General features: G+C 32.1%; 1 protein-coding gene across 3 annotated transcripts in view; it reads right to left on the bottom strand.

Moving 5' to 3' along the window:
* Positions 1–702: 702 nt before the first annotated feature.
* GABRA6 (gamma-aminobutyric acid type A receptor subunit alpha6) overlaps positions 703–12,853 on the bottom strand; it is a 31,533-nt gene continuing 19,382 nt past the window's right edge. For 2 of the 3 annotated variants that reach the window (XM_072400714.1, XM_072400712.1), the window contains 5 exons: positions 12,452–12,604; positions 12,223–12,375; positions 8,587–8,840; positions 4,369–4,681; positions 703–898 (listed from right to left, as the gene is read on the bottom strand). In XM_072400714.1, coding sequence (XP_072256815.1) covers positions 4,391–4,681; positions 8,587–8,840; positions 12,223–12,375; positions 12,452–12,604 — 851 coding nt within the window. In that variant the 3' untranslated portion in view covers positions 703–898; positions 4,369–4,390. The remainder of the gene's footprint in view (positions 899–4,368; positions 4,682–8,586; positions 8,841–12,222; positions 12,376–12,451; positions 12,605–12,853) is intronic. The other variant, XM_072400713.1, reaches the window with a different exon arrangement.

Here is a 12,853-nt window from a genome sequence, read left to right as displayed (position 1 = left end):
ATTAAATACTCCTAGGCAGTAAATGGTTACAATTTATTTTAACAAAAGTGTTTCATATATTGTAAACATGCACTTATCAGAAGAATGGACATGCATTTAGTGTAATAATATACCACTGATGCATTCATGTACTTATGTATAAAAATATTATGGAAAACATATTTTAAAACTGCTTATAGTATGAATTAATATTCAAAAATGTATTACGTAGTAAGATATATATATATATACCTAATTTAACCTTTTAAGTGTATTTATAGCTTTAGTGTGTGTGCATGTATGTATATGTGTGTACATTTAAAGCTGAACTTTTGGCTCAATAAAGTTACGTTCTGTAATGGTTTTTTCTATGCTGGAAAGAAAAAATGCCATTTTATGCTGGGGAGGATGAAAAAGTCATACCCTGACTTACCTTTACTCCTTATTGCCCCAGCACTGCTGAATCTTGGATTAGGAAATTTAGGGTGAAGTCAGACTGTATTCTGTATACTTTTTCTTAGTTTCATAATTGATGAACTTAATAACCTAATTCAGCAAGATGGTCAATTTAGTAGCATACTAGGGAGAGTAATCAATGGTAATGTTTCCACAACAAAGGTTTTCTTCATTGGTATACTAATTTCTAAAATAATTATTTATGGCAAACCTAAATTACATATTTTTTAATTTATTGTTGTGTTTTCAAATAATGAAATACAAAAATAGTAGATCAAACCATTTTACTGTTATCCCATAAATACATATCATAGCAAACATTGCAAATAACTGCAATACAGTACATTTAGCAGATCCAAATCCAAATAAGATGACTTTCAAAATATGAATTCTTGTTTTAATAGCTGAATATCAAAACTGATTCATCTTGTTGTTTCCTTCAATGTGCGTAAGTGTGACTAGGCTGTGGATTATAGAAAAGAAGCAATTAATATATGTACATGGAGCAGCTTTTATTTGAAGCATCAGTTTTATATTTGTTTTCTTTAAAATGTATTTGTATATAGTTCATACAACTAGTATAAGGAACATCTCACAATTGAAATGAAATTCACAGAAATTTACTTAAGTTGGATAAGTTATAAGATGAAAATGCTGAATTGAAGTAACTCAACCTTACCTTTTTCTGCATTGTAGCACCTTAAATATAATGTATAAAACAGACATGTACAAAAAAAGTTGCATCTGGCCATGACCCCTTAATCTTCTCTTAGAAGAAAAGCTATTACGTTGAGAACCTGAACCCATGTTAATGGTACTTTAGGACTACATTAGGAGGTAAATCATTAATGACCCTTAATTGTAATAAATTTGCATTGAAAACCACAATATACACCCTGAACTTCATTGGAGTAGCATGTTGTATGAGCACATTTCCCTTTTAGTCCATATGCGTTTTCTGTAACTCTCCATAAATGAGAAGGACAAATCAATACAGAGCACTCTGATTTGCAGTGGAGGATTCCATAACTTCCAATTTTGTTCAAACTTTTTTTGCCGAAGAGGGTGGAATATCTATAATGCTGTTTGAAAGCTTGGGGCCATGTAAAGTATATATCAACATTAGGGTATTAAGAGTGCTAATTGCTTTCTGGTCTATACCTTCAATATAGAGTGCTTAGCACCTTCATTGGTTTACTTTTACATTTCTTAGACCTTAATAAATTAGAATCTCTGGATTAAATCTAAAATCTAATGCATTTATTTTAGACCTACTACAATGCACAATTTCTATGCATTTTCTCTAAATAGGGACACAACTACATTATGGTGCAAAATAAAATGCATTGTACTTGGCACTGCATTTTACAGATCGTAAGATAGTAGTTGGTGATGGCCAATAACATGATCCTGCTTTGCCTTCAACTTTCTGTAAATATAATTTTGCACTCTGCAGTGCCCAGGAAAATACCAAAACTATTATGCTTTTTTCCATGCTCAAACATTTTATTCAGTTATAAACATGAATTTTTAACTCCTTCCTACCCTATGTATAATTTTTTTATTTGCAATAACATACATAAGTACTGCGAGCTGTAGAAAGAACCTGTTTACTTCAAAACCAACTTTTGGTACTTTACTGTGTAACAGGGTAGTGTGCAGGGTTGTAACAGAGTACAAGAATAATGAATAAAATTAAGATAGCTCATTAAAAAAACTTAACACATTTCACCGGTGTATTTACCTTTTGGATTTTAGCTTTAAGGTGGTTAATATTACATGGACAACTGTTTTATCAAATATAAGCTCACTGTAATAACCCCCTTAGCATTATGTTTCCACCTGAATATACAATGCAAAACAATTTTGAATTTAAAATGTGCATTCTAGACACCCATATCTTGGTAAAATGTGCACTGAAATTAATTTTAGGCACACATTATAGTTTATATTACTTTGTAAATTGTAAAAGACAACATTGTTGAGAAAATAAATACCGTAAAAATGCGTAAAGCCTAAAAACTGTATGCATCTAAAACCTTTTTAAAAATCTTTACAGCTCTTCTGTTTGGTGTTTACTATAAACATTAGCCTTAGATTTCTTTTCTCTTAATCGGGCATGCATGCCATTATCAACTATGTGTTTCCTGCTCACTGTAGACTTATGAATGTACTAGGTGTATGCATTCGTACGTTTACATGAATCAGGGCTTTTTTTATTTTTTATTTTCATTTAACTGGATTGGATTTTTTTAGCTTTATCACTTTCATAAAGCGTCTGGCAAGCCCTAAGGTAATAGTATGTTTTACTTGACATTGACTTAGTGTCTTCCCTAAACTGTTTAAAAACTGATTGTCGACAGGACTTAAATTGTTCTTATTTTCCAGAATCTGACAGCACCAAACCCAGAAGTGTTAAGAACACACAACTACCTAAGCCTGAATGAAGACACTTTCTAGCATGTAACAGTAGGTTCTTCATTAAAAGGCAAACTCAAACAACAATCTATTAATTTTTATTTACATTCCAAAAGAATATATCTATGTCTTTCAAGGTGAGTGGCTTATCCTAGGCTTTACTGTAAAATGACCCTGGACCTGCTCGATTCAAGTAAATCAACCTACCCTTTTTCAGCATTGTAGAACCTGAAAACATATTTATGTACATCATGTATAAAACAGACATGTGCAGCAAACATTGCATCATTTCTGGTCATAACCTCTTTACCTTCAATTAGAAGAAAGCTATTACATTGAGGACCTGCACCTATGTAAATGGTACTTTTAGTCTTCATTGGGAGTTAAAAAATTCATGACCCTCCACTATACTAGATTTGATTTGATAACGATATAACACTTATACTATAATAGAGTAGCAGGTTGTATGAGCACATTTCCCCTAATGTCCACATAGCGTTTCTGTAACGGTCCATAAAAAGGAAGGACAAATCAATACAGAGGGTTCATGAACTTTCCTAATTGTCCATGTGTTTTTGATGGGGGGCAGAATATCTATAATGCTGGTTAAATGGTATATGAGCTGATACTAGCAGTAAAAGAGAATTCTATTCTCACAACTTTCTATCTACAAGACTTTAAACTGTTCAAAGGAAAAAGAATGGGAAGGTCTTCAATAAGTTGAAATAGTATTTTTTTAAAAAGCTAATGAATAAAAAAAATAAGAAAATGGATTCAATATTTTCTTTTAAAAGGGAAAAAGCAGATTTTTTTTTTTAAATTGTACAATCTGAGGACTAATTTTGGGATAGTAAAATGTACACATTAGAGATTATATTGTGGAAAAAAATCAATAATTAGGAATAACCATGGTAAGAAAGGCATATCTGAGTTATATAACATTTTGTTGGAATTTTTTTTGACAATTAAAAATGCTGGTAAACTATTAGTGAAAAGATATGGAAGAAGGTGTAAGATAACTGTTAATATTAGTCTTGGTAAACTATATTTCAAAACAATGAATAGATCCTATATACGATTTTAAAAAATATGGGATATTGGATAATGAATGTGTAAATTGTGTGGCCTTTAGACCAAACTGAAGGCATAGGCTGTTTGACTGTAAAGTAGTGGAAAATGCAGACATGTTAGTCTTTATTAATGCAAATGGTTGCCAGATTCAAGTGTTTCCCAGGTGTCTATCACAGGTTTCCTAAACAGTAACAATAAACATCCATTATTTTATCTAAAAGTTTAAAAAGTAGAAATATTACACCGCTGAGGACTGAAAATGTGATTTCCACAATCCATTATAACTTTTTTTTATTATAGACATTTTTTAGAATAGATATTCATACAGAATTTCACACTAATTATTTTAGCTAATGGCATTAAAATAAGAACAGCTATTATGAGTTCTATTTAATGATACAGTTTTTAACTTTGAAATGTCAATTACACGTAAGAGCTGCTCACCATTAGTTTTCTGTCTAAAACTTCAAATGCTTCGATTTAACTCCATTGTGTCTTTAGAGAGATAGACCACCCAGTATACTAAATTAAATCCTGCAAATGCCAATGGAAAGAGTATTCTGGCATACTGGTCTATTTTACTGGTTCCACTATAAGGACTTGAAGAGATTCCAAGTTGTGTAAGGTCTGCAGCAGGAACATCAGTCTGCTGACAATATGGTGCTCCATGGGGTGGTATATTGTCTTCAAGTGATATATCGCTTTGAGAGACCATTGAGTTAATTCTTTTCTTTAAGTTGCAGTTGGAATCAGAATGCTGCAAACACATAAAAGTTTTAAACAATCATTACTAACTTTAGTAAATAACATACTAATTCTATAATGATCATTATGAGTTTATGAGCTGCATAAAAATTACTAAATTAACGTAAATGTGATATTAAAAAATTCCTATTTCACAATTTTTTATTATTTATAAAAAAAGTTTATCAAGTTAACATTTTTTGCAAGGCCTATTCATGCTACAATTCTTGCAGAGCATGTATGATATGACATTTGTTTCTGCAGGCTGAAATTTCAGATGGCCATCATCTGTGTTATGACAGAAGAAGAATATGTCCCTTCTGTAGGGAACTCAGCTAAATCATGTATCTGATTTTCTGCAATTTTACCTTACATAATCGGCATCAATGTAAACCAGCTGTCTGAAATTTTGAAGTAATCTACTCACGCTTACTATGATGGCTGATATAAATGTAAAATGTTCATGAACAACATTTTATATTTACCTGGTTAAAGAGAACTATAAAATATTCATTTTAAAGTCTAGGAAAAAATGTATAGGATTTTTTTTTATAGTTGAACAGAAAATTGATTTTGAAAGTTCATATTTATCATGTTTGTGTTAATTTTATTTATGTTTATGTTTACTGATTTTCAGGTTCACATACTTTTTTTAAAAATAAATACATTTGAGGAAAGGACAGAGATTTGTTTCTTTATTTTGTAGTGAAGATTCATTTAGAAAGGAAACATATATTGTATTTTTGGTTTGTTTTTACCTATACAAATACAGTCAATAGGCAGGAGTCCTAAAAACCCCCTTACAAGATGTGGTGGTAAAATTAAAAAATGCCCTTAGTGTCTCTATTTGCTGAATAACAAGCTATGTGCTATGGGACAAATAAGCCATTATGAATAAAACATGTTTGTCAGCCCTCTTGTTCTGTGGTTACTGGCAATATGATTGGGTTTATCAGGCTTGTATCCTTTGTGGGTGATTAGCATCAAACGCACTCACTGCAGAGAGGTATTTCAGATTTCATTTCAACTTCAGGGACTTTTATTTATAAAAAACTCCAACTCTATAGATTTTAGCCTCCTGGTTCTCTCTGTGGGTCCAACAGATCTCAACTTTGGGAGACCTCCTAGGCTCTTTATTCCCCTTCCAAGGTGAAACTGAGGTGTATGATGCCAAATATCTTTCAAATTTTAGTATTGCATATTTGATTCTACAACACTTTGTTATGTATGAATGTTTTGGCATTTTTTTCATCTAAAATTGATCACTTTATGGTAAATAATTAATTAGTAATAAAACCTTACATAAAGAAGTTTTACCTTTAGTTGTATGTTATTATCAATAATTGCCAGGTTATTTAGGATAATTTTGCCCCCCCTCCCCAAAAAAAAAACAAACAAAAAAAAAAAACGAAATAAATAACACATTTGCCTTATCAAATCTGGTACAGTCGTTTTTCTTGTGGCAGAAGTTCTTTGAACTTCTGGATTAGGCAGCTAGTGCAGTTTAGCTAAGTGCCCTTTTGTAACTACAAATCCCAAGATTCCTTACACCCAGGTCAAAATGTGCATGCATGTCAAATCTAATATTCAACTAGTCCACTTTGCAGTGGTGGTGATCTTTTTGAGGAAATACATCTTTATTTATATTTATAGTTTAGTACTTGAAAATACAGCCTTCTCTCAGTGCTTGTTAAACTTGTTCACACCAGCAATTGTTACTAGTTAGCAACAGTTAGTAGTTAGTTAGCAGTTGTGAAGAAAAAAATGTGAGTGCTCTTTCTTTCATAGTTTAAAGCCAAGTGTTTTACAAGATTTAGGAGCAAATATTATAATACATTACTTTAGTAAAAAAAATTTAGTTGTAAATAATGTAATCAACCGATATAGGGAGATAATTTTGGATTACTACAAAAAAAATCTTTAAAGTCAAATCATGGTTATCAAGAAAATAAGAAACCAAATGTATCTGTAATGATGTGACTGTGTTTGTTCCAGGTCTATCTGCAATGTTTTAATTTGACTGTTGATGATTAATTGAGCTGTTTGGCAGACCTAGATAGTGTTTCCCGAACCTCATTATTTTTTATTATGACTTGCCATGCTTGCCCTGACAACCATCTGTGGTCCATGGCTTTATTGCTTTTTTTACAGGCTGTCATGGTGATGGAGCCTTCGGCATGATTGGTAAGTTGATTCAATGGAATGGGTTTTTACCAATTTCATCTGAGTCACTGGCTCAGCCAGCAAACAATGTTCCATTATTTCAAGGTCATATGGCATTTACATGGAAAGCAAAAGATCAAGCTTAGCTGATCATTAGGTACCATGCAATATTCATCCATTAATATCAACATATGTAGTTTACTGTTGAGAAATCTCATCAGTGTTTTATCTTTTTTTATGATTATTATTATAAAAATACATTTCTGAATATCCTTATTTTGTAAAGTATGGCTTTGTACATAATTTCCAGAGCTTTAGGCATATTCAGAGCTTTAGACAAATACATTTCCATAAAAATTTTAGTGTTTCTGTGAAAACAAACCTTTTGCCTTTTTTAAAAAAAAAATGGTATTCTTCTATATTGTGATAATCTGATGATTGTTATTCTAGTTGCTTTTCCCTTATGGTTGGACTCACTTTGTACGCAGAGGCCTAGTACCTATGGGCTGATGTTCACTTAGATCACTGATCCAGTAAAATTGGAAGTAAGATTGGATAGCCCATTAATCTAAAGCAAATTCAATAAGAGACTGTTCATAAGTAATGCAAGCGTTGGTCCTAGTTTGGATGTGGTGGTAAATATTAATCAAAGGTATACAACTTTTCTCTGTTTATGGATCTAGTAAATCTGGTGGCAGCTTCCATCCGTTGGAGCATAATTTGCATAGTTCTGTGGTTCACCTCATTCCCAACACCAAAGGTAAGAATATCACCCTTGTGGGCCATGTTTCGGGACTTGCGATTTTTTCATCAGTATATTTTTTGGACGGATCAAACGCTGAGCAAAAATGGCTAGTGTGTAATAGGCCCTAAATTAAACAAAGGGAGCCACAAGAAAGGTCTTCAGCTAACCAACGGTCCTTAAATGTAAAATGTATTTACATTATAAGTTATATCAAAACATGGACAGAGATCACCACTGTTTTCAATCGTTTTTGTAGGTAGATTTTTTTTAGGTTATAATAAACTTGTGCATTTCCATTCTATATTTCAAACAATAAAATATAATTTGCCTGTAAAGTCCTGATCCAGCACCAGTGCTTGCTATTCCCCCAATCATATGCCACACTCTTCATCTATCTCAGCCTTGGGGGGCTAGTTGCACCATCCCAAAACACCAGCAGCAGGTCAGTCCAGCTTAACAGGCATTGGTGACTGTAAGCAGAAGGCTATAAAGCCCTAGCAGCAAATGGCAGCACTGGATTGAGTCTGCATCTAATCTGCTCCTACAATCCCCTTCAGTTGTGCAAAGCCTCAGAGTGTGTGCTGGGGATGCCGGGGAAGTACATTTCAGGCTGCACGGCTAAAGGGAAACAGGAGATGCTGCTACAAGTGACATTGCTGGACAAAATAAACAGGGAGTGATGCTACGGTGGCACATTTTGGGGTTGTTAACTGCAGGATATAAAACTGTGTTTGAAAACTAAAAGGAAAGTTCAAGTCTATTCGAGTATATTAAATAACAATAATATAACAAAAATAATAAGACACAGTGAAATGTTTGCTTCAATTTTCTAATGTGAACCAGGAAAAATCTGAAATGGTATTGGTTGGTATGGACAACACTTTTTCTATTCCTCTTTTTTTAGTGAACAATTGTTGAACTGCAGCCAGCAAAAACATCTTACTATAATAACCCATTGTAAAACTATAGACTATAGCCTTCATGTATATAAATTTTACTGAATAACTTACTGTAACAATTTCATCTTCTGTTGCTGCTGTCACAGCCACTGCTGCAAAGGAAGCCTCTTTAGCTACCTTCATCATAGCTTTCTGAGCCTGGAGATTGGTAAAATAATTCACTGCAGCAAACTCAATGAGTGCGGAGAATACAAAGGCAAAACAGACAGCTATAAACCAGTCCATTGCAGTTGCATATGATACTTTTGGGAAAGAGTGCCTTGCACTGATACTTAAAGTTGTCATTGTTAGAACTGTTGTAATCCCTTTAAAAAGAGGAAAGGAATGGAATAAATAAATTATTGTACATTACTCACATACATACACAAATGAGAAAAAAAATAACTCTTTTTTACCCTTTGCAAACACCCCACAGCCAATCCTTTATTGGGTGGGTCAGCTGGAATTAATTTTCCCAGCAGATTCCTGATGTTCCGTAACAAATAAGCTAATCTGACTTGTTATTTTTAACTGGCATGGTAGCAGGCCAATGTTAAAAGAAAACAATATGCAAAATCATGTATTTTTTTATATTTTTGGCAGGTGAATGTGAATTCTACCTAAACTCCCTTGGTAGATCAACCTATTGTAAATTGTGTGAGTAAGCAACCTTCTACACTGAAGTTTACTTATTGGGTTTAAAATATTACAATTTAAGCTACACAAAAGTTTTTTGTTAGGGGAGGCATGCGATAAACTAATTGATATCAGATATTAAAACAAGGTTTAGGGGCTAGGATTCAAGTTGAGACAAATATAAGGCTTTAATGTAAAGGTTAGGTTAAGGTTTAGGATTCAGTACTAGCCGGAAAGTTAGGAGTAAGTTAATATTTAGGAGTAGATTATATGTTAAAGTTAAATGTTATGGAGGTAATGCATGGATATATTATAGTTTAGGACATAAAAGTTTGTTTATTTTGCATAAACCCATCACCAAAATGTCCTTTGTCCTTTGCCGAAATGAACAGTATGAAAAATAATGTCATAGTAGCTGTTTGGGATGTTCATATTAAAAAATGAAATAGAAAATGGTCTTAGCCATGCAATCATGTTTATTCATTGTTTGTTTTAAAGTTTGCAAACAAATAGAACATTTTTTGCCAGGTAGGAAAAACTCCACACCTCTTAATTATATGAAACTAATAACAATTAAAAAGAAAAAAAAGGAGTTTTACTGTTATGTAGAGAAATCACTTTCAATTTACATATTGGAAAAAAACTAAGATAAATAAAAAAAAAATAATATTTAAAAATGATTAAGTAAAAAAAAAGTTTTTAATATGTAAAAACCTGCTTATTTGTGTTGTTTTTATTGTTTTTGTTTTAATGTTTTGTTTGTGCCCGTTCTTAAATGTGATTGGATAGTTTTTGAACAATGAATTTTCACTACATTGTCTAAGCTGAGTAAGTTATGACTTACAGAGTAATTAACTCACTTTGCTAAACTCTTTAGGTAAGGTAAGGAGAAAGAAGGGGTTTGCATCAAACGAGGACACTGTAGAAATAAGAGAAGGTGTGACATATTACGGTATGTAAACATTAAAAATGTTTCTGGAGGCAGAAAATATTGAATCTTGAATATTGAACCCAAGATACTCTTGTATTAACCTTTTGAGGAATGAGTGTGGCACATTTCCAAGTTGGTCTGTTTGGTTGCTATGAGAATTCATTTTATAAGAATATATTTAAGTTAGGCATGCATGATCCTCTTTAGCAAGGTTTTACTAGGACCCTTTTTTTTGCAAACCTATTTTAATTTTATTAATTGTTTTGTATTGAAACAATACAACAAAAACATACAAGACATACAATAAGTATCAATTTCAGTATTTCAAAATTACCTTGCCATTTACATTATTCTTTTTTCTTTTATTCAGATGGGATTACTTCAAACTTTGCATTTCCCTTTAAATATAGTATTGCTAATCCAAAGGTCATTTCAAATAAGAACCATAATCCATTGCTCAAAAAACCTATATTATACTGTGACTTTATAGATAACACCCATAAAATAAAACTAATTATTAATTACGATATTTTTATATTAAGACAAACCATGTGTAACACCCCAAGTAGAATATTTAAACCTATCATATATAAGCCTTTTTTCTTGAACACTAAATACTTTTTCTATAAACTTATACCACACCTGAAAAAAGCTACTGATTTGTGCATCTCCTGCTCTTTCTCCTTCAAATTTTTCTTTATCAAAAACTGTTTTCAACATTGTGATTACCCCTTGCAACGTAGGTGCACCCGAATTAATCCATTCCGTGAGGATAGCCCTCCTGGCTGCCAATAGACATATAGTGATCCAACCCTTATATTTTGTACCCACAATAGGTGGGCATACATGCTTCCAATATCCAAAAACACAAAATATAAAATCTATCACTAATGATTGAGTCGTTGTTTAATTTACAAATCTTATTCTTCTTCCCAAAGTATTTTAATCATTGGGCAACTCCACAATAATGTATCAGTGTATCATGTGATTCACTACATCTTGGGCATATAGATATGTTTCTTCCCAAACCAACTTGTTTCTTTTTCCTAATGACTTTATACGCTCTATGCATTAATTTAAATTGGGTCTCTACCCGAATTTCAATAATCATATATTTAGTACTGTCAAATAACCTTGTAGAATTTGATCTACCAACTCTGCATTCGAGAAGTCTCTTTGTCACTGTCTTACATTAGTGTGAGACAATAACAAATTTCTTTGGTAATTTTGATAGAAATTTGATATTGATAAAGGAGACAGGGTAATTACATTTTCAAAAACACCCTTTTTGCATTGGGTTTACATGGGAGTATGGCCTTATCAATGTTTTATATTAAGATACCACTTGCAAATATTATAACGAATGAATGGACCAAGCTGGCAAATTATTTTTCTCTTTAAGAGCTTGTAATGTCAACACCCGATGCATATCCTCATCCAATAAATCTTGCCAATATTATAACCCTTTTTGTTTCTATATTAGGACCCTTTTTAATGAACTGTTGTAGGACAATATGAAATATTTGCTAAATTTTATTCTACAACTAACTCACAATGAGACATATCCACTATACTTAGAATTCAAGAATTTGTATTCAAAAGTAATAAGTATGTATTAATCTCCAGGTTGATGATAATACACATAATGCAGTGTTTTACTTCAATATATAGAAAGACAGAAAAGTGCAGGGTAGTTCACAAACTACAAGGATGTATAAGAAGCTATAAGCAAAATTGACCAGTAGAAAAGTTTAAAAGTTTCTTAGTAAATCTAACATTCCAATCCATAGTAAAGTTCTAATTCATTATATCTTTACTGGGAAATGTACAATTCAAGGACAGATTAAAAGGTGATTGTCAATAAATTACTTACTATACAAAAGTACCCTCTGAAAAAGTGTGGAGTTCCTACCTCCAACCAATCATTTCCAAATATTGCAAACCTCTTCATCATTAATGTCTTATTTTGTCATTTCAAAAGTTATTAGGTGTTTAGTGTTACATACTAATGAATATATCGATGGTAAAGGCTTAACATAAGCTGATGCGACAAGCAATCTAACACTCCAATAGCATAAGGTATATAGCTACTATAGCTATAGCTATATACTGTAAATACTAAAATAGAGCTAAATGCATACCTGCAACAGTCCTTGCTGGAACGGATTCTTTATTGATCCAGAACACAACTTGAGACAACACAACAGTCATGCTGCATGGGATGTATGTATGGATTATATAATAACCTATTTTTCTTCGTAAGTAAAACAGAACAATTTGCTGTGAATATTCACCTGTGACAAATAGACAATGAAATGATAAATGAATGATGATATGGAAATGAAGAAGTGAAGCAGAAGCAGGGCATACCAAAAACTGTTCTGGCAGGAACAGATTCTTTGTTGATCCAAAAAGACACCTGAGAAAGAATGACGGTCATTATGCAGGGGATATATGTCTGTATAACAAAATAGCCCATTTTCCTTTGCAAGTGGAAATGCACTGTCATTACAATATATTCACCTGTTGATTTAAACACAAACATAATATTACCTGAAAAGAAATACATAAAATTAAACATAGACAATAAACATTTTCCATTATTTTACCAGATATACCTAATTTTTTTAGGGGCTTTTTAGTCAGTTACGAAAAGGTAAAAAGGGAAAAGAGTTGAAAGTCCAATTAGAGAAATATATTATATGGAGTGGCAAATTCTGTTGCACCTCAAGATTGTTTATGAATATGTAAATAGATATGTATACGTATATA

The sequence above is a fragment of the Pyxicephalus adspersus genome, chromosome 2 (assembly GCF_032062135.1).
Source record: "Pyxicephalus adspersus chromosome 2, UCB_Pads_2.0, whole genome shotgun sequence".
Lineage (NCBI taxonomy): Eukaryota > Metazoa > Chordata > Amphibia > Anura > Pyxicephalidae > Pyxicephalus > Pyxicephalus adspersus.
This window is presented reverse-complemented; position numbering and strand designations above follow the sequence as displayed.